This window comes from Urocitellus parryii, chromosome 6 (genome assembly GCF_045843805.1).
Source record: "Urocitellus parryii isolate mUroPar1 chromosome 6, mUroPar1.hap1, whole genome shotgun sequence".
NCBI lineage: Eukaryota > Metazoa > Chordata > Mammalia > Rodentia > Sciuridae > Urocitellus > Urocitellus parryii.
Window position 1 is genome coordinate 27,400,492 of NC_135536.1, and position 23,653 is coordinate 27,424,144.

At 39.9% G+C, this 23,653-nt stretch overlaps 1 protein-coding gene across 1 annotated transcript in view; it reads right to left on the reverse strand.

Annotated features, from left to right (window-relative positions):
* The window catches only part of Ttll5 (tubulin tyrosine ligase like 5), a 260,147-nt gene that overhangs the window by 119,539 nt on the left and 116,955 nt on the right, over positions 1–23,653 (reverse strand). The window contains exon 29 of the mRNA XM_026401550.2: positions 18,219–18,406. Within this exon, the coding sequence (XP_026257335.1) occupies positions 18,219–18,406 (188 nt within the window). The remainder of the gene's footprint in view (positions 1–18,218; positions 18,407–23,653) is intronic.

The following is a 23,653-nucleotide window of genomic DNA, read 5'->3' on the forward strand; positions in this document are numbered from 1 at the left end:
GGGCATTTATTGCTTTTATAATCCAGAACATTCTTACTTATTTTTAAGGTGGTGATGGGAATCAAACCTAGTGTCTCACACATGCTAGGCAAGTGCTCTCCCACTGAGGCACAACCCCAGCCCGAGAACATTCTTTTTAGTTATTATGACAAATTCATATGTGAGGAGATAAGCTTAAAACCTGGGCAGTGGTAGTGGAATCAGAGAAGAAAGGTTGGTTGTGAAAAGCATTTCAAAGTCAGATTAGTGGAGGATGCTGCAAGGGTTTTGACAGAAACTCAGAGAAGAATGATCTAGATTTAAATTCCAAGCAAAATGTACTCCTATAAAATGTCCTAAGTAATAATTTTGACATTTACAAATGAAAAGAATTCTAGATTTTGCTAATGACCTGAAAATTCTGAAGAAAAGTCATTTTTAGTAACAGCACAGTGCTTCTTCCTAGTTAGAGAAGTTGGTAAGTGAAAGAAGTCCAGGACTGTGTCTTCACACCAAAAACTCAAAATAATTTTCTTGGACAGAAAGCTGTTCTCCGTAGGTCAGGAGCATCTGTGGAGGCTGGGTGTGGGACCCTCTGGCTGCTGCACCCTCCAGAGTAGACCAGGCTTTAGAAGAAGCCTCCTCAGCCAATCCCTTGGCATTCTGACCTGCTTTCTGCAGGTATCAGGTGCAGAAGCAAGGCACAGGGTGACTAAAGGACAAGAAGATAGTCACAAATCACAGTAGTACCTCTTCCCTGGTCCCCAGTTTTCCTTTGAAATATATCGTCTTTCTTCCTGGACCCTGGAGGCAACAGAGGTCAGGCCCTTAGACAATGAAAAGGCCCCCTGTGGGACTGGCCCCTCTCACTGGCCTGCCCTCTGAACTCACACACCAGGCCTTTTAAATTAGATGTGATCTTGCTGTTTGGAGAAAAACTATCAAGTGAGAAAGGTCTTTATGATAACTAACAGCTGTGCCAAACACTTAACAAAGGAGGCTTAATAATGATTATAGTGGAATATCAACAGAACAGAATGTGCACACTTTAGTATGAATGCTATTGTCTAGTGAACAAAAAGGATAGGCGAGAACAGATTTGGTCATCTCCTATCTTTTAGCAGGGCAACCCCTAATTTAAACATCATTCTTTATTTCCTCACAGTTAACACTTGTCAAACACTCACTGTATGACATGTAGTAGACGTCCTCACATTATCTTGATGTGTGTTTTCTCATTTAATCCTAAGCAATGCCTCTGAAAAAGGTTTACTATTACTCCATTTTATCAAGGAGGAAATGAAAGTCGAGAAAGGTTGAACGGCTAGACCAAAGTCACACACCCACTAAGTGGGAAGGCCAAGATCAGAACAGAGAGTGTCTGACTCTGAGTACACGGGATGTACTTTCCCAAATGATATAGTTCAACATTTAGGGCCCTACAGTAGTGGTCAGGCACTCTGGATTTTATAATCCACTTACCCTGTTACTCATGGAGGTAGATACCATTACACCCCATTTCACAGAGAAGAAACTAAGGCTCAGAGAGGTTATGGTAAGTAATTGACTCAAAGTCACATAACAGTTCTAGAACGAGTACAAGTTGTTGGCTGTAGGCCAACAATCCTAGTATAATCCTATTTGTCCTAAATTATTAGAGATTTTTTTTAAACCCTCTGATATAGACCTCAAAATCCAGAAGCAGTGATTATACAAGGATCAGTAATACCAACTTTTCCTTCTTTCCCTCAAATTCAGTTGTCAACGTTTCCCCTTCGTCACAGGACATTAAAAGAAATAAAAGAAAAAAATCATCCTCATCAACTAATTTTGTTCCTTAGCAGGTGAAAAGTGGCATGAACATGTAACAAATTTTGAGTTACTGGATTTTTTTATTCATGTAACAACCATTCCTTATTTCATGGACAATCCAAGAACGTGCAGCTATCTTGTGACTCAGAAGGCTGAGACAGTAAGATTGTAAGTTCAAGACTAGCCTGGAGCAAATTAGCTAGATCCTGTCTCAAAAAATAAAAAGTGCTGGGGATGTAGCTCAGCGCAGCATTCCTGGGTTCAATCCCCAGTACCACGCACACACAAAAGTTGGCAGCTGTTGTAATTTCTTTTTACAAAAAAGTAAAAAACACTACTGTTTAAGAAACAGCAAAAGTGACTGTTTCAAGTCAGCTTTTTTGCTGCTGTGACTAAAGGACCCAAAGAACACAATCGTAGAAAAGGAAGAGTTTATTTAAGAGCTCACAGTTTCAGAGGTTTCAATCCATGGACAGCAGGCTCCATTCCTCGGGGCTCAAGGAGAGACATGGCAGAGGGAAGCAGCTCACATAACCATGAGGAAGCAGAGAGACGTTTCCACTTGCCAGATACAAATGTATACCCCAAAGCCACACCCCACCACTTCAGTTACCACTCAGTTAATCCCACCAGGGATTAATTCACTGATTAGGTTAAGGCGAGAGCCAATGATTTCTCCTCCAAACCTTCTTGTGCATTGTCTCACATGTGAGCTTTTCGGGGACACATCAAACTATAGCAGTGACCACTACTTAGGAATGAGAAAACTTTACAGGATTCTTACCTCTTTGTCTCTATATATAGTATTTATTTATTTTTAAATCTTTTTTAAAAAATATTTATTTTTTTAGTTATCGGCAGACACAACATCTTTGTTTGTATGTGGTCCTGAGGATCGAACCCGGGCCACACGCATGCCAGACGAGCGTGCTACCATTTGAGCCACATCCCCAGCCCTCTATATATTATTTATGCTTTAAAAAAAAAAATCAATACAACCCCCCCTTTCTGTACTAAGTGGTTAACAACCCACCTCTCTACTCTATTCTTAGCCCTATGGTCTGTCTAGAGGAGATACTACCACATACACCAGCTCTCACACCAGCTCTGCCTTCCTTCTGCAATTCAGGGCTGCCTTCAATGTGGCTTCAGAATCATTTTTTTTTTTTTATTGGCAGTAGAATCCATTTTGACATCATTATACAAGCATGAAATATATCTCGTTTCAATTCAGATCCCAGTACCTCTTCTTCCCCCCTTCCCTCTCCCCACCCTTGGGGTTCCTTCTTTCTGCCATTTACATATATTTTAAAAATTAATTTCTTATAGGTGTGTACATGGTAAGATTCACTGTGGTATATTCATATATGTACATAGGAAAGTATGTCAGATTCATTTTATTGTCTTTCCTTTTCCCATCCTCTACCTTCCCTTCATTCCCCTTTGTCAAATTCAGTTAATTTCTAACCCTTTCCCTTGTTGTAGGTTAGCTTCCACATATCAGAGAAAACATTTGTTAGTTTTTGGGGATTGGCTTATGTCATTTAACATGATAATCTCCAGATTCATCCATTTATGGCAAATGCTGTAAAGTCATTCTTCTTTATGGCTGAGTGATATTCCACTGTGTATATATGCTTTCTTTATGCAGTTCTCTAAGTTTAGGAGAGCGTCATATAACAGAAGGTTTTCTGATAATGAAAATTTTCTGTAGTCTGCACTGTCCAATCCTGCAGTAACTAGCCACATGTTCCTAATACACACCTCAAGTGTGGCTGAGAAACTCGATTCTCAGCTTTACCTTGAAGTTTTAAATTTATTTTATTAGACTATAAACCTCCAGAACCTTGACCAAGATCTGGATAAATCTTATGGGTACAGGTATATACCTGGCTAAACTTTACTTCACTGAAATTATCTCTAGATTAAACTAAGGAAACCTCTGATCCTTCCTTCCAATTTTCCAGTCTATTCCAGATTGGGCAGGAATCACTGAACTAAAATGGAGTCAAGCATTACTTTTGGCCCTAAAATCATCCTGTCTTACCCAGTGAAGGCCTAAAGTCAAAAGGCAAACTTCCCAACATTGCGTCAAACCTAAAACTCTACAGCATGTTAGGGTTCACACTTGGAGGTTCCTTCTCTAACAGGACAGAGGATGGATAGATAAGGGTGTCTAGGCTGTGTCTGCTTCTCTGTCATCTACATTTCTCCAGGTAATATTATATAAAACCAGCTTTGAGCAGATGAAAAGAAAGTGATAGACAGCACTTAGAGGTACTTGCTATGCAATAATAATCAAAATTTCATTGCTGCTGGGTGCAGGGGCACATGCCAGCAATTCCAGAGGCTCAGGAGGCTGAGGCAGGAAGATTTCGAGTTCACAGCCAGTCTGAGCAATTAGTGAGGTCCTAAAGCAACTCAGAGAGATGCTGTTTCTAAATAAAATATAAAAAAGGCTGAGGATGTGGCTCAGTAGTTAAGTGCCCCTGGGTTCAATTCTTGGTACCCTCCCCCTCCCAAAATTTTCACTGGTATAGGATTTTTTTTTTTTTTAAAGGACAGCCTTATAGCACATAAAAAGACTGTGACACTCGCAAAATCAGTGGCTCATCATTTTTGTTAGTAGTGTTAGGCTATTAACATGGAGGTCATAGCTATGGGATCTGTTGGCTTCTCTGGGCTAATAACTAGAATTTAGCCTATTAAATTTAGGCTGGCAAATGAAATTCATACGAACAGTCATAAATTTGTGTCATTGATCATAATAGGGCCTGGAAGACAAAGGACAGTTTAAAAGTCATTTTTATTCAAAAGACCATGCCCAGTTGATAATGGATAGACATCTTTATGTGCAAAGTGCAGCACACACATAAAAGAACCTTATAAATCTGCATTTGGAGCTTTAAGATGTTCTACCATGGTCAATGTTTATGCAACAATGATACTTTTCAGATTCTACTACAATAACAGTAATAATAACAAAATCATATTATCACTAACAATAGCTAAATTTAGCAAATACTTTGTTGCAGGCATTACTCTAAGCCAATTATATGCATACTGAATTAATTTTTAAGACAGCTAGGCCAGGAAACTGAGATTGAGCTATAAAATAACTTCAAGAACAAATGTGTCAGTCCTCAGGTTCAACTCCTGGTCTTCCTAATGCACGACCTCTCAATCTTGTAGTTCTGACTACTGTATCACACCCACTGCCTGGTACCATTGAGCCTTGCTACTTATAGTTTCAGTCTGTAGACCAGCAGCATCTGCTTTACTGGGAACTTGTTCAAAATGCAGAATCTCAGCCCAGCCTCAGTGAACCACAATCCACACTTAACAAGATCCACAGGTAATTCACTGCCTTGCAAAGCAGTCATTTTCTACTACCCCCTATTACAAGGTGGTAGAAAATAAAAGGAGAAAACAGGAAGGAGGAACCGTTCACTGCTTCCTGTCCTCTATAAACCCCAAGGGATCTTCCAACAAATAGCAGACATGCCTTTGATAGGGTGAGGACCAAGATGTAAAACAACAAAGGGAACCGGGGTGAGAAAATTGTTCCATCAGGAACTATTTCTCAACTTTGTTCAGATGCTTAAACTTTAAAAGGAGTAGTCATTAAATATGTCTAGAATGCAAAAGTGGATAAACAGTTTTAGAACAAACTTCAGAAAATTCTAAGACTGCTTATTATGCTGCCATGAGAAATGGTGACTATTAAAAAAATAAATAAAAGATATTTAAGCCTAAAAACAATGTGCTCATTTCCCTAAGCCTCCACCCGAGCCTTCCCTGGGCTGGTGTGCTGCATGAATGACTGCCCGTGGGAAAGCTGGCCACCAGGGCCTACCTCCTCCTAAGCCTCGGGCCTGCTTGACAGATGTCTCTTCCTGGCTCTCCTCCTCTTGCTCTGCTCCCACTCTCCTGGAGCAGCTTATCCAGATGTTCCACTCCCCTTCCCTGCCTCATGTCCATTGCCACGGTGACCTCACTGCATTTTTTCTTTTAGTACCAGAACACTGTTTATTTTAGAAGCAGCCTTCCGAATAAGGCAGGTGAGCAAATATCTAAATGTGTGGGGTAGGGACACATTGCATGCATTCCATCTAGACAGGTGTTTAAATTATAGCAGGAATAAATACAGGTGATGGATTGAAAGGGGGTAGGAGAAACAGAGAAGGGAGGCCAATTTCCGGTACCTGGCCCGCCCAAGTGTTACTGCTTGTTACTGCTGTTGGCTAAAAGTAGCACTGCTGCCAGCGTTATAATTAAAATATCATGGCATTGCCCCTGATGGATTCCCAGAATACACCCTCATCCACCAGATGGATAACCTTTGATATTCAAAGAAGGGCCAGGGACAGGCCCAACTAGATCACCCTCACTGAAGTTTCATGCTCTACAAATGCTCCAGTCCCAAATGCTCAAAAGAAGCTCAAATGCAAAGATAATTAAATAAAGAATTACTATATTGCCTACCACAGGCAAGGCCTTCAGTGAAGTCCTAAGGTGTATACAGATAAAAATGTGGCCTCTGCCCTCAAGCCATGTAGAAATTTATAATCTAGTAGACGGTACAAACCCTAAGACAAAAAGCAATATTTAACATTTCCAGTAAGAAGCAGTGCTGAGGAAATGAAAGAAGGCCTTTTCACCAGGCCTAAAAGGATAGGGAGAAGGAAAGGAGGAATTCAGAGACAGACAAGCAGGAAGGTTGAGAAATGGAAGGCTAATTTGGTGAAAAAAGGATGACTGAGAGAAACACCTTGAAACATCCTTGAAAGCCAAACTATTGGTTCTACCCTGGATCTAGTAGATGAGAGTAAGCTCCTCAAAGGTTCTCACACAACAGGGACAGACAGGAACTGTGGTCAAGGTAGGGAGCACCAGTGCTGTTAGCTGGGATGAGCTGGAAGAGGCTGAGGTCAGCTGAGTCACAACAGCCAGGTGAGTGAGGACAAGGCTGAGACACAGGGCAGCTCTTGCTGATCTCCTCTCCCTTCCCGACCAAGCTAAGGGAGAGAGCTGAGCCCCAGAACTGCAGATCCGCGTCTGTAATCTGATGGTAAAGACTCTTGAGTTCACACATTCACGGTTTTCTTTTCAGATCTGCCCTCTTTTGGATTATATCTTCGAATGTAGCTGGTAAGGCAAAATGGGGCTGCCTGCTTTTCAAAAAGTGAAGGTCAAAATGTGGGCATCTGATGCCAGTTTTGGTGTAGGGGCAAATGGGAAAATGTGTTTTTCCTTAGATTGATCTTCCCTTGCCTTTCTTTAACAGTAAGATGGTTTAAGAATCAAGATTAAAGGATGAGTGGGGAGGGCAGTAGCAGGAGGACAATCAGATGTGGCTTTAGGCCTGATGGGAAAGGAAGATGTCAGATCATAAACTTTGAAGCCCAAGTCACCAAAGCTAGTGATGATACTGGAGTATGGAGCCAAAAACTTATAGTAATTTACAGAAAGCACCCCCCCACACACCCAGAAGATTCTCTGTGGGCATCTCCTCTTGAACCTCAAGGTGGTGATTCTGGATTCTAGCCACAGTTCTCTCTGGATCGGTGTTTAACAGCTATGTGTCTAATGACTTTCAAGCTCCACCAAGGAAAAACAAATCCAAAAAAGTGATATTTTGAGGTGGTGAGGTTTTTAGTAGAGGTTGAAAAAATAACATAGGTTAATGAAAAAAATAATGTGTCCAATATGAGGCCTCATGTCCTCCAGCAGGGAGCCTAAGCCACACCTGCCTCTGTGTATGCACGCTCCATCTTTCGTGCTGTCAGTTCCTTAAGGACAGACACTCCACACCCATCAGACAACTGTTCCACACTTCTCTTGGTATGGCCTGCCTACAAATGTAGAGGCAAAAATCCTCCCCTGACCAGGACTCTGCAGTTAACACAGTACCAAGGTTTAGCATTGCTGCTTGGGAAAAACACAAGAGACAAACATAAATACCTGTGCCAGGAGACGCGGAGGTTAGCCCCCACCTAGAAACAGAAAAAGTAGAAGCTTCCAGCCCTCATATTACACTTTTACATATCCTAATGTCAAATTTATTCCTCATAAAGGATCTCCCTCCACTGGGAACAACATCATCCATTAAATTTCTTCAACAGCACAGTGATAAGGCTGAAGATGGTGTGTGCACTGTCATTTTTTTTTAAAAAAAAATCAATAAAAAATAACATTGTATAAGGGAAAAAAAGATGGTGTGTGCCATGTTCTGTATTATAATTGCCAATTCATTTATTTATTTTTTTAAATCTCACCTCACAAACCATAAGATGCTTTATGATTGGGGACTGTAACTTATTCACTGTGTCTATCTCAAGAACTTGGCCCAGTAGGCACAAATTCACTTACATTCCTTTAGTATCCACATGGGATTGGTTATAGGACCCCAGATATCAAAATCTGAGTATGCCCAAGTCCCTTATATAAAAATGATGAATGTTGGATGTTGGGGTGACCACTCAGTGCTACAGCCCTTGCCTACAGGCCTTGTGTGTGTGAGGCCCTGAGTTAAATCCCCAGAGCCGGGGGGGGGGGGGGGAAGGTGAAATATCTATGTATAATTTGTGCACAATCTCCTGTATACTTTAAATTATCTTTAGATCCTATAATACCTTATACAATGTCAATGCCATGAACATAGTTGTTATGCTGTATTGTTTAAGGAATAATGACAAGAAAAAATTTGTGTACATGTTCAGTACAGATTAGTTTTTTTCCAAATATTTTAGAACTATAGTTGGTGAATGCAAGAATGCAGAACCCACAGATACAGAGGGCTAAATGAGTGGGTCTTGCCCCAAGATATTCCAGCAAAGCATCTTGGCAAGGACCCTTCTACTCCCAAACACACACCCTTTCTGCAGTTAGCTCACAGTTTCACAGTGAGCAGAAAAGTGGTTAATGTCACTGGAAGGCTAGCAAGGAAATTAGAGGTTCCAAATTACCTCTTTCTGCACAGACCACAAAGGAGACACAGCTTTGAAATTAAAGGAAATAAAATAATCAGTGACTATAGAGTGAGGGGTAAGTGTTGCTCTTGCTATTTCTGGCATAATTTTAGAGATGATTTCTGCCTGGTCTTAAAGTCCTGGGCAAGGTTCCCGAATGAGTGAAATAATAGCTTTGACATACAGATTTTGTCCCATGTCTGTACAATATGTATACTATATCTGTGTCTTCATGGCCCTGAAACTGCAACGGCCTAGCAGACCATTGTGATTCACTTAAATGAAGTTCAAATTTCATTCATCTTATTTATCAAAATGGAAATGAAAATTCAACATCAAAGATTTAGATAATGGCTTAACATAGGGACATTCGATGACATGGCGTTTCCAGTGCAGCTTTTAACCTTCTTGTAGCTCAATTTCCTCATCAAAACATGGTCCATAAAATCTTAAGATTATCTTTCTCTTTTTGGGGGAGGGGGGACAGGAACACAAGGGTGCTCTACCACTGAGCTATACAGAGCTTTACTAAGTTGCTGAGGCTGGCCCTGAACTTGGAATACTCCTGATTCAGCCTCCCAAGTACCTAGAATTACAAGCTTACATAGAAAAATTTAAGATTTCTTGTCCAAGGAAATCTAAATATGTGTTTTACAAGATTATTTCACGAATTAAAGCAAATATTTTTCAGACACCAACTCTGGTCTTGGCATCCTTTCAAGTAGTAAGGAAGAACAATAAAAATAATCCTCGTCTTCATGGAGATTACAGCCTAATAGGGACACCACTGAAATATATAAAAATGTGTGAGGCAAAGATGATTACAGATTGGGTCCAGACTAATTTGTTGCTATTTATGGCCATATATTACCTAAAAGATTCTGGGGGTTCTAAACTTGGGAGTCCAAGTGTCCATGGGGCACCAAGACGGAACCTGGGTATATAGGGGGAGGGGGTGTCAATAAACTCTTTCAAACTGAATACAAATTTCTAAGTTTGCACATTTTTTTCAGGAGGAAGAATGCAGCTTTAATTAGATTCTTAAAGGGAATACTTGGACTAATATAAATTTGTCTGATTCTATATTCACATTATTTTCAGAAGCATGTCAGTATCATTTGAGAATAATGTTCTCTGCAGTGTTTATATGAAGGCTCAGCAGAACATGACTGGATCAACTGAATATGCTGTGAAAGCTTTCGTTCCACCAGTCAGTGACCGAGAAAGGGGAAATGCAGTGGCTGCTTTCCTGACTTGTTTCAGTGTGTGTCCCCAGAGCAAAGGGGAAGCCCTTGAATGGGAAACACCGCTCTCTATTCACTCATTTTCAAGGAAATGGAAAACTCAAAGTTCCATGTTGGCCCTTAGTGTAAGATTTCCATCACTGGAGAATATACTTAATCAATGATATGAGAAGAACCATCCTTAAACAGTTACACTTTAAATACCCCTGCAAGGGCACTTCAAGAGCATTTATGAAGTCACTAGCCATAACAACCAATAAACATGTTTTAAGGCAGTTTCAATTCCTTTTTGAATTCCTGTGTGCTAATAAAATGAACATCAAATTTACACTCCCATAACCATGAGATAAGGGTTACGATGTTAATTGTATTTTAAAAGGGGTTAGGAAAAGCAGGGAATCTCCAGCACCACCAACATATTAGCACCAAACTCACAGCATAGCTTCCCTCTCCACTTCATCACTTACAGAATACACATACACATAAACATGTTTAGTGCTCCAAAATCCAGTAAGAGTTCCAGATTAAGATTTTTCCAAAGACTTTCCTGGTATGGGAACCTGATAAAATGGTCAAGTCTCTTTCAGATTTTGTGAGTTGATGTGGGCTGCTGCCTCCAGGATAAGTAAATCCACACTTATTGCTTCTCTGGTGATTAACAAAGGTGGATTTTTGCCTGCTCAAAAGAATTAGTTGACTATCCCATTAAATAATCTGATAAGGAATGATAAGAAGTTCACACAAATACACAACTGATAATCTAGGCAGAGCCCCACGTTTCTCAACCTGCTTCAGGGTGGGCAGTCATGAAAACCGAGAGGAAGTTCCATTCCCAGTCTCTGTACAGGCTCAAGCACTGGCGTGGCCACAACTCTGCAGCAATGTCACAGGAAGCAGCAGGCTGACAGCATTACACTCGGTCGTTTTAGTCTAATGAGAGGTTTGACTCTTGACTCAAAAAGAGAAAAAGGCAGGAAAACACTGAAGTAAAAGACATGCTGTCAGACAGACCTGACTTTGAGTCTTGTATAGTCTCTTGCCATTTGTCTGACCTTAGGAGAGTCACTATTGCTGCCAGCTTCTATTTCTTCATCTTCATAAGTTGAGAAAGGAAAAAAAAAGTACTTTTCTCATGGGGCTAAAGAGATAATTCCAGGAAAGTCCCAAGTTCACGACTAATACAAAGTAGGTGTCTGATTAATATCAGCTGCATTAGCACAAAGGGCAGGGGTGGTATTATCAATGGAAAAAAAAAAAAAAGGAAAGCAATAGTTTTAAAAGACAATGTAAAAGTTGATAGAAAGCAGAAGAGAAATTCTTTTCCATTTAGCAAGCATGCAATGAATGTCTACCAGGTGAAGGCAAGGTGTTAGGTTAGAAAGAACTGCCACCATGTGGTTTAAAGCCAAACAAGAAAGAAGAGATTCAAAACCACTAACAGACCTGTTACAGAGAGTGACTAACAAAGGTGTGTCATTCTTAAAGAAAAGGAGGACAATAAAACATCATATCCTTGAATAACCTTTCCCATTCCTAAAAATCTAGCCAAGTTAAGGGAACAATGAAAGTGGGTCTGGGTCTGCATGTCCAGATATATACTGTCTTGAACATAGCTTTCTCTGGCATATGCTGGGAATCAGAGCGACTCAGTGTGATCTGTAGAAAGCTACTTTCTTACATCTCTGTCAGGACAGTTTGTCCTTGGAATACCGGTGGTACAAGCAAACTAAGCAAGCTAATGCTGATGATGTCAGTGCTTCTAAAGCCTAACATAAAATCACCTCTTTCAGTGGGGATTGGTGCAGAACTGAGGTAGAAAGGACATACCACTTATCCAGTCAGAAGAAAATGCTGTGCAGGAGTGGAGATTTTACCTGGCAAAACACTATGAGGGATGGAGGTGCTATCTCTAAGCAGTTCTCAATGAAGCCTTATGCCTTATATCCTGTCTCCAGATATTTTCTGTGTTTTTTTGGCAACCTATCTCTCTGCTCTGACACAAAGGCTATGGATTAACACAGGGCTAAAGGAGTACACAGAATAGAAAGACGACTTCAGGCTGGGACATTAAGGGGTTCTTTTTTTTTTTTTTTTTTTTTTTTGGTACTGGGGATTAAACTCAGGGACGCTCGACAATTGAGCCACATCCTCAGCCCTATTTTGTATTTTATTTAGAGACAGGGTCTCACTGAGTTGCTTAGCACCTCGCTTTTGCAGAGGTTGGCTATGAACCTTCGATCCTCCTGCCTCAGCCTCCTGAGCCGCTGGGATTACAGGTGTGCACCACCAGGCCCAGCTAGGGAGTTCTTCATTTAATTATTCAAAAATATCAGAGCTCACAGATATAGAGAGCCAACTGTGCTACCCACTAGTCACATTGTGAGGTAGTAAAGGGCACTGCCCTCAAGGAGTTCACTATCAGCCATACTGATACACACAGTGTGATGGAAAAACGGCACGCATGTGAGTGCAGGGCCTCTATGCTGAGCCTGGGTGGAAGTGAACATCAGATGTGGTGACTGGGAAACGTTTTTCATGAGAAGATAGTGTAAACTAAGGCAGGGAAACTAACAGAAAGTCTAGCTGAGCCACACAGAAACCTGTGTGATAGGAGAGAGACAGGCAGCAGAAGCAGCCTGGAGCCAGATTCTAAATAAAGGCTTAGAATAACATTTAATAGCTTGGGCTTCACATCATAGACAACAGGAAGCCCCCTTGAGATTCTGGAGCAGAGGATTACCATGATCAGACTGGTGATTTACAAAGAGTCCTTCAGAGTAAAGACGAGGGTGAACAGGAGGAGATTGGCCCAGAGACCATTTAGGAGGTAATTGCAGCTGTCCATTTGAGAGATAATGAAGGCCTTTAACAGGGCAGTGAATGTAAAAGTGAAACAGAGAAGATATACAGCAGAGATACTGTAAAGAAAATGTACAAGTCTTGGCAACCGCTTGGACAGAGAGAATGAGGAAACAAAGAGGCACTGATAATCGCATCTCCAAACCCATGTCCTGGGAACTGCAATGCCTCTAACACAGAGAAGAAACAAAGGAGGACAGCTAACAGGCTTGAGATACGTCTAAAAGTATATTCAAAACAAAATACATCAAATATTTTGGATGCTGGCAATACAAGTTAGGTGGAAATGTCTAGTAGGCAGCTGGAAATTTGGACCTGGCACTCAGCAAAAAGTCCAAACTAAAAGATGTATATTTGGGAGAAATCTACTGAAAGGTACCAAATGAAGCCACAGGAAGAGAAACTTTACCCCAGGAGAAACTAAAGAGAGAAAAAATAAAAAAAATTTATTAGAATTACAGCCTGAAATCCACAGCTCTGCTGGAGGACAGTCACAGAGAGTAAGGGGACAGTCACAAACAGCAAGGGAACACAGAGCCCAACAATCACCTCATCTTCTCTGTACATTTAGGTCTACATGCCAGTGGCTTTTAAAACAATGTTGAAAATGGAACTTAGTTTCCAGGGGGAAGAACTTTGATAAAGGAATAAGTTCTCAGAGAAACTGTGGAAGGGTAGAGAAACTCAGAGAACACTTCAGGAAGGAGGTGGTCAATAATAGAGCCATGTGATAAAGGAAGATGAGGACTAAAACCAGGTGACTGAAGTTGGCAATTCCAAGGTCATCCACAATCTCTGAGAGAGCTGGACCAATGTTAAGGAATAAAGTCAGTCTGCACAAGTAAGTGGGGGAGGGGGCAGGGGGGTTGGAGCCAGAGGGAAACTGAGGACAGACAGCAAGTCATGTTATTTTAGGGAAGACAAGAGATAGAAGAGTTAAAAAAGCAAAAGAAAGGTTATTTTCAGGTAACAGGTCATGGAATAAGCCAAGGAACTAAGGGAAATAGGAGATTAAAGTCTCAAGAGGCATAAAAGAGCAAGGGAACGAGACAGGACCCACTGGAGCTGGGTCCCAGGTAGAGAGGCACAGCCTCCAGGAGGGAGAATTGCTCTTGATACTAAAATTAGCCCCCCCCCCCCAACACACACTTTTTTTTTTAACAGATGAAGAAATCAAGGCCCAGGGAGGCTAAGTGTCTTGTTTAAGATCTCACCAACTCAAAAGCTTCTGCTTTTTCTTTGTAGCCTTTTTTCTTTCTAGAAATGGGAACAGGTAATGTATATGGTCTAAAAGAGCTCAATTTTCTCTACCAAGAAAGAAAACAAACAAAAGAGAACTAATGGTAGTAAAACAACAACAAAACCAGAGCACAAATGTGTAGTGTTCATACATATCCAGATACGCCAAGGAGGCCTTAGGCCAGTTTTGGTGGCCAGTGGCTGACACTTGTTATACACTGGGCACCATTTCTAAGAGTTAGCTCTGTCTCTCCCAATTTCACCTCTGAACTGCAATTTCAAAACTGAGATTCTCACTTTGGACCCTTATAGTGGTAGTTGCTGACACAGAAGAGATGATGGAGAGCTCCTCTGTGAACACAGTGAACCAGTGAGCACGTGAACCAAATGTTCCGAACCTCGGATACAGCCTGCTCGAAGACTAGGCAGGAAAGTATCCCAGAAAGAGCAAAGAAATGAAAGGAAACCAAATGGTTTTTTGTTCCCTTCTCCATCTAAATGAAAAATGTGAAGAGCAAAGAGTGTCTCCTCCCTCCTTGTATCTGTCAGCACATTTCCAGGAGGCCTGGCCACGTCGCGCGCGGCTGGCTGGGGAGCAGAGACTGACACAGCACACGGGTGCGCAGTGGGCCTGCCTGGGTGGTCTGCTGCTATCCCTTTGATTAAACTCCAGGCTGGGAGAGCTGGAGCTGCTCCTAATGATAGCTGGGTCCTGAAATCTCACACTCGCCAGCACAGACAGGGCCAGGGCTCCCTCGGACGCCCTGCCTCCCACTCCTCACCGCAAGGCTGGGCTAATTCGCCACATTCTTCTGCGCTCTAGCAGCATGAACCACAAGGGGCCACGTCTGCTGGAGCTCTGAGAGCTGCCCTCTCTTGCAGCATGGAGTGAGATAGAGATAGGGAGACCTCACACTGAAGCCACGCTCCAGCACCCTACGGGCCCCTACATGGCCCCCACAGGCATAGATGCTTCGAGAAAACACTGCTCTCAGGAATAAACACACAGGTTGCCAAAAGATCCTGTCCCACAAGATAGCCAGCCTCTCACATGCCAAGAGAAAAGATTAAATCTGAATTGCTCTCTGCTCAGATTTCTTAAGATATCTATTGAATAATAATATGTTGGGAACATATACCTCGTCATATTTCAAATATATGTATGCTTGCATGAACACTTCTTCAGTAGCCACTGCTCGTGTGGCAGGGAAAGTTTGATATTCTTTTGTATTCTAGGCTTTATTAACAATTTTTAGGGTTGTCAGAGTACTCTTTGCCTGTGGTCTCCAGCTTCACCAGAGCACAGGGAGGGAAAAAAGGTCACACTGCCTCATTCCCAGCCCACCCCCTCCCCCAAGTACCTTGAAGGATCCAGCTAAAGGGCAAGCAGCTGTCTCTTGGTGGTTCCCGCATCATCAAAGAGAAGAAGGCCAAGCTCCTTCACGGGGCCTCTGAAGCTCCCCGAGTCAGCCCTTGCCTTTTGGGCACTTCAATCCCGCTACCCCTGCTGACTCCCCAGTCTCCTGGACATCACTAAACATAGGCATGCTGGTTTTATTCTGGAAACTGTTCCTTCTCTTCTTCTGCTACCTACTTGCTTACCTTTTAAGGTTCAGCTGAAGTATTACAAAGGCTACCTGGCCTTCTTCCCATTCCCACACAAGCTGGGTCAGGAATCCCTCTTGGTGGCTTTGTTGTTGTCTGGGAGCACCTGTCACGCACGTTCATCTGCTTCCGTGGCTGCACCCTAATGACACTGAGTTATCCCACACCGAGGACCATCCTTATGGCTTAGTCCAAAGGTTGAACACTCTTAAGAGCTAAGTTAAAATGCTTCTTAATAAATAAATGAAACATGAGGAATAAAGTTTTATGGGAAATGCCACTAAATGCTTTAAAAGAATAAGAAGTTGAAATTACAAGCAAAATAAAGTAGTTTTGTAAAAATATCCAATGATTTCAATTTCTATACCCATCTTCCAAAACAGAACAAATAATTTAAAATCAGCTTTCCTTAGCTAGGAGGGGAAGATCATAACTCCTTGCCTAGAAAATCAGTTGAAGGGCTGAGTTCAGGGACTATAACTAAAGCAATGCTCAGAGAAAAATTCATAGCTTTCAATATGTAAGCACCCAAAATAGGGGAGAAATAATAAAGAAATAAAGCACAAAGAATAAATTAAACCAAAGAATAAAATAAAGAAATAAGGAAAGCAGAAATAAAGAATTAGTAAAGATAAAACAAGAAAAAATTAATTGGAATAGAATGAATAAGAATATCCAGAATTAGTTTTGTGAAAAAAGGAGAGAGGGGGAAGGGTAGCCATTAAACCTATCAGAAAAATGAAAAAAGAAAAGAAAGCACAGACACCCAGTGGGAATTGAAACTAAGGAAAAGAAGAGGTAAAAGGAAATCAAAAGACTTTGAAGTGATTTCTGGAGACCGTTCTCAGATGGCAAGTGCAGAGAGGCCAGAGCTCCGAGCCTTCTTTTGGAGCCAGGAAAGGTGTCACTCACCTCCATGAGCAAGAGACTAAGGAAACTTTCTTTGAAACACAGACAAAGGGAAAGGAACAAAGTATACCAGAGCCTTATCACACTACTGTTATGGGTTCTTAACTACTTACCAGAAAAGGAACAATAACAGACAGAATTTCCCAAATTCCAAATTAAGAAATTGCTTTCTCTGAAGAAAAGGGACCAAATAACATACAATTGAGCTTTTCAATAACAAAGTTCATCTCATCCAACAACTTCCTCCTTTCAAAACAAATGAGAAACCATTTATTGCCGAAACCCTTTATGGTTTAAATAACAAAGTTTCCCAAGCATATGGCATTTAGACTTCAAGAAGGTTTTACACACTACCCTCACGACCCTGTGGTGTTTTCCCCACATCAACAAATGAAGATCCTGCGGTTGACAGAAGCTGAGTGAACTGCCCAATGTCACACAGCAAGTCAACGGTAGAACCCAAGTCTGCAGACAGCTAATCCAACTCTCTTTCAAACTGTCCACCCTGCTTATTACACACTGCAGCACCTCTCTGCCTGCACCAAGCACTGGTCACCCTATTACCAAGACTCAGAAAGTTAAGACTGACATCTAATGGCAGGTTCAGATTCCTACGAATGGGATACGTGTGGACTTTTAGTTCCCTGGCACTGAAATTCTTTATGGATGAGAAAAACAGGCTCAAGGGGGATGACGTCCCACTAAGGACACATAAACCTTACACTCCCACAGGATAAGGCTCTTATCATTTTGCAGGCTTTGCAGTATAGCAAATGATAGGAACTAAAAATATGTTAAGCACTAAAACCGGCTATCTATATTTTCTTACAATCATCCCAAAGAAAGTCTCTTAATGTCTGGTGCTTCTAGCTATTTATTTACAAACTGAAAACACATTGCAGTCAGTGACCCAATAATAAAAGCATAGCAGATCAGAGGCCTTTACCCTTTCTCGTAGCCATTTCACATTTCAAAATTCCTTCTCCTTCTACCATGGTTGTGATGGTGTATTTCCTCGTCCCCTCATTCTAGCACTGAAACCCAGAGATTCACCTCCCATCGAGTTTCAACACTGTCCTGGGAAGTTCCATTGCTTCCTACTCCACACTGGGCCTCCCCTCTACTCCCTTCAAACTTCTAGGGATTTGAAAAAAAAAAATAATTATTGCCTCACACAATTGGGATGAGGCTGAAGTAAATGAAGATGAGCAGAGTGGTCCTAAAGTTTTCAGAGAGAACCAGGAGAGCAGGGTGGTGCCTTCTGTGGACAGGCTTGTGAAAGCATCATCAGCCATTCTGCTAGAAAGACTAAAAATTTTACAAAAGTTATTTAAAAAAATTCTTTAACATTCTATTTATAGCTGAACTTATTCAAATCTGTCTATCCTGAAAATACGTGCACCAGAGCCAGCAGCAGACATCAATGCCTGCAAGAGAAAGTCGCTTTCTTTACATTTAAGGAAGGAACACTTGGTTTTAGCTTGTTACCAACCAATACTCATTCAAGAGGCACAGGGAGTAAAGTCAGGGAAGGACCGGCTACCCTGTTGATCCCATCTTTGGGTATGAAGAACTCTTTGGCACTCCAGACTGTCCCTACCTGTTGCGTGAGGAGACTGATGTGGCTGGCTGGAGAATACTGCCTTGCTGCCTGCTTTTCGGCAAGTCGCTGAAGTTCAGCTGTAACCATACTTTGGCTGTACCGTTTGCCATATGAAGAACCATCTTCTCCTTCTTTCTGCATTTTGGCTACTCCTGAATGATGCTTGTTTGGATGGCATGAACCTGCTGAAAAGAAAAAAAAAAAAAATTCACTGGCTTAGGAAAAAGCCCTGAAAAAAAATTCGGATGATGACAGGGCGATATCAGGCCAAGAGAAACTTTACTGACCCCAAGGATCTTCAGCAATAAGGAGCAATAGACTATCCTTAAATGATCATAAAAATAAATACAAATCCTTACTATACCCTGGAAGTCCTTCCTATAGCCAGCCTTCCACGCATTTATTAATGGGATTTCACTTACTATGAAAACTTCACAAAGAAGAATTTTCATCCTAACTAGTGTAGAAGACCATTCCTAGAATTTACTGAGCTTAAAAAATATACCGGGCTGCAGGCCTAGCTCAGTGGTCAAGAGCCTGCCTCACATGCACAAGGGCCTCTGTTCCATCCCACCCACCACAGGAAAAGTCTTTGAAACTCACAACTCTTTGTTTTTTTGTTATGTAACTACACAGTAGTAGTCTATGGCATCCACAGTCAAATCATCCACAATATTTCTCAAAAAGCTCAAAGGGAATGGGGATGAAAGAAAAACTGAGTGTACTTAGAAAAATAGCAATGATTGCACATTCTCAAATGACTGTCCCTTTGGACTTAAACTTTTTTCTTTAAACTATTTTATCAGAATTCTATTATTCTGAGCACTGAAATTCTGGCAAAAATAAAATCATATAAAAATCAAGGTTCATGCTTGATTATTAAATACATTTCATTGAAAAAATTAAAAACCCAGAAAAGTAGAAACACCCTATTTTTCCTCCTGTCCAGTTATTCATTTGTTCATTTTATTCATCCATCCATTCATTTCATTTTTGTGGTACTGGGGTGGAGCTGAAACTGATATTTTATCTGCTGTCTGTTATCTCATTTTGCAAATACACACAACTTACATCTCTATTCCACCACCCAGGATTTCTTGTCACCGTGAGCTGTTATAACTATGCAGCCAAACACACTCTATGCACAAGAGATTCTCTTGTGGCCAGGCCTACAGTGGGACTGTGAAGTCAAAGTATAAGTGAGTTTTCAAATTCACGTTATGACACTAGAATGGTATTTTTTAGATTCCCTTCAACACAAAGTAATTCCTGCTGATTCACATACTCTTCAACATTCAGTTTTGTCAAACATCTTTAATTCTTTCTTCTCTAAGAAGATATAAATGTCACTGTAGTCTTCATTTACATTTTCTGATTCGTAATGATATTGAGCATGCTTCTTCTTTTCTGAGAGCCGTTACCAGTTTTCCACTGAGTTGTCTTTTTCTTACTGACTTTTTGGAGTAGTGCTTTTGTTTCTACTATTGCTCCATACCACAGATCTTAAAGATGGTCTCTTTTATTTTATTCTAGAAGTTTTAAATTTTGCATGCATGCATGCATGCATACATGCTATGAGGCAGGAATCTAATTTCACTTTACCCACCTTCATTTATTGAGTAATCCCTCCTTTTCCACGGATCTACAGTGCATGTCTATCATAGATCAAAGTTCCATTTATCTGTGTGATTGTTCCTAACTTTCCATTCTGTTCCATCGGTCATCCCGTCTATTCTTTTGTCAATACCATAGTCTTAAACATTATATCTTTATATTAGATCTTAATACAGTATTCCTCTACCTCAATTATCTTCTTCAAGGAGTTCTCACTATTCTTGGTCTTCCTGCCTTTCTATTATCATTTTAGAATAGGCTTATCAAGTTCAACCACAAGCTTGAGATTTTGATTAGAATTGTATTAAATTCAAAGATCAACTGGTATTGAGTCTTCCTATGTATGTATATAGTATATTTTTTTTTTGAGAGAGAGAGAGAGAGAGAGAGAGAGAAAATTTTAATATATATATATATATTTTTTTTAGTTTTTGGCGGACACAACATCTTTGTTTGTATGTGGTGCTGAGGATCGAACCCGGGCCGCGTGCATGCCAGGCGAGCGCTACCGCTTGAGCCACATCCCCAGCCCTACATGGTATATTTTATCCACTGATTTAATTTTCTCTGATGTCATTCAACAAAGTCTTACAAAATTTCTTTCTTTTTTAAAAATATTTTTTAGTTGTAGATGGACACAATACCTTTATTTTATTTCTGGGAATTGAACCAAGTGCCTCACATGTGCCAGGCAAGCGCTCTACCACTAAGCCACAACCCCAGTCCACAAAATTTCTTTTAAAAGTCTTTTCTAGAGTGGAGCATGGTGGTGGACACCTGAAATCTCAGCTACTAGGGAGGCTGAGGCAGGAGGATCATAAGTTCAGGACCATCCTGGGAAAGTTAGTGGGATCCTATCTTGAACAAAAAATTAAAAAAAGGGCTGAGGATGTGGCTCAGTAGTAGAATGTTTGTTTGCCTAGCGGGCCCAATCCCTGGTACTGCCAAAACGACGGGGTGGGGGGGGACCCCCAAAACCCAACCACTAAAAGTCTTTTCTAAAATATTCCCTAGATAGTGTTTTTTGTTTTTCTGTTTGTTTGTTTTTGTTTTTGCTACTATAAATAATGTTTTTTTGTTGCTATTATTTATTTTTGCAGTGTTGGGGATTAAACCCAGGGTCTTGTACATGCCAGGCAAGCATTCTATCACTGAACTACATTCCCAGGCTTTAAGTAATGTTTTTAAAAAACATTTTTTTATTGTTGTTATTGGTGGTGATGTGATGAATTTAACGCCACTGAAAGACTTTGGTTTGCAGTACTGGGGATTGAATCCAGGGGCACTTTACCACATCCCAGCCTTTTTGTTTTGAGACAAGGTCTTGTTAAGTTGCTGAGGCTGGCCTTGAATTTGGAATCTTTCTGCCTCAGCCTCCTAAGCTGCTGAAATTACAGGGGAATGTCACCATGCTTGGCTGGAAAAACTTTTAAAGACAGTTAAAATGGTGAATTTTATGTTATATATATTTTATCATAATGAAAAAAAATGTTTTCTAATACTCTGTGGCTACTAATTTTGAAAACTATTGACTTTTAGTTTTGATCTTGCTCAAAACTTAAAGCTGACAGTCTTCTAACAGGTTAAATCCCACCTACTTGTTCATTTGATTCTGATGTATTTGGGCTCAGTTATCAAGGTTTAAATAGCATTTATCTTGTTTTTCCTATATTTCTTGCTTATATACTCCCAGGGGTAGTTGTTTTCCTTCAATTAATTTTCTTTCTCCCCATAGGTTTAAGATTTTCATAGTTTCATTCTTTTTTAATGGTAACCATTGAATTTTGACACTATATATTTAACTTTTAAATAATATCTTATTCCCCTTCCTAAACTATTCAATTACTACAGAAAAATTTATCTTCAATCATTTATAGGCTATTGTTATTTAATGAATATTTCTATTTACATGTTGTCTATTGTTCTTTAACTATTCAAAATACATTCTCTGACAACAGCAAAAATACGCTGAAAGCCAATTATAAAATGCAAAGAATTCCAACTACCTAAAGATTAAACCATATGCTTTAAAATAATCCATGGGTAAAATATGAAGTCACAACAGACATGAGGAAATAATTTTGATCTTCCTCTGTTCCCTATTCACTCTTGGAAAAAATGGAAAAGAAAGATTTTAAAGTTTTTATAATGACACAGAGAACTGGAGACACTAATCTTATTGAATTTCTCACATGGGGAAAAAAGTTCAAATAAGGACATTGTTGATTACTATTATTAATGATTTTAGAAAACAAAATCATAAGAACAACAATCACCTGAAATCAGCAAAGACACACACATGTATATATCATTATTTGTAACTTACTCAAGTTTATGATTCAAGCTCCATATTACAATATCCTATTCATTTTAAATCAGGTATTGATTAACAAATATGGATTAGTTATTTATAAAACAAGGCTTAGCTATAAAATTTACCTTAACATGTTTATTACTAAAGTGTTTAAAAACTTGACCAATGTTAAGATACTCCCCAAACTGATCTACAGATTCAATGTCATCTTTATCAAAATCCCATTAGTCTTTTTTGGCAGAATTTGACAAGCTAATTCTCTAATTTATATGAAAATGCAAGAAATTCAGAACAGATTAAGCCACTTTAACAATGATGAATAAAACTAGAGGAATCACTGTTGGTGATTTTAAAACGTCCTGTAATGCTACAGTAAGAAAATGTGCTGCTGGCATAGACAGAAATTGAGACTCCAAAATAAATCTTCATTTGATTTTTTTGATGAGAGTGCCAAGAAACTCCAATGGGAGAAACAATCAATACTCTTTTCAACAAATGGTGCTAAAACAACTGCATATGCACATGCGAAAGAACGAAGCTGGATCCCCATATGTCAAACCATACATAAAAATTAACTAAAGATGGATAAAAGCTCTAAATGTATGAATCTAACCTATAAAACTCTTAGAAAAAAATACAAAGAAATCTTTGTGACCTTGGGTTAGAAGATATCTTTTCAGATATGACAACAAAAACACAACTGAAAGGAAACAAAACAAAGCAAAATATTTGACTTCCTCCAAACTTAAAACGTTTGTGCTTCAAGAAAGCAAAAAGACAACTAACAGATTGGGTTAAATAATATTTCTAAATCATTTACCTGATAAAGGACTTGTATACAGAATACATAAAGAACACTTATGACTCAACAAAAGAACGCACATCTCAACTTAAAAATGGGCAAAGACATTTCTCCCAAGAAGATTTACAAATAGCCAAAAAGCATATGAAAAGATGCTTAAAACACCAGCAATGAGGGAAATGGAAATCATAACCCTGCCCCCCAACACACACACACAAAGAGATGGGTGAAATTAAAAAGACATTAAATGTCAGCAAAGATATAGAGAGGGGGAAACTTGACTTAGAACTCCTCGTACATTGGGAGTAGTAAAATGGTACAGACACTGAAAAAGAGTTCGTTAGTTCCTCAAAAAGAGGAACCATAAAGTTATTATATGACTCACCAATTCCATTCTAGCTATATAACCAAGATTATAAAAACATATATCCGCATAAAAATGTATACACGACTGTTACTCATAATGGTCAAAAAGTGGAAAAAAAAAGAGAAAATCAAATGCACATCAAGTGACAAATGGATAAGCAAAATGTAGTATTTCCATACAATGGAATATTATTCAGCTATAAAAAGGAATGAAGCGCAATACATACTATAACACAGAGGAAGTTTGAAAGCATGACAGGTGAAAAGAAACCAATGACAAAGACTACCTATAGCATGATTCCACTTATCTGAATTGTCCAGAACAGACAAATCTGT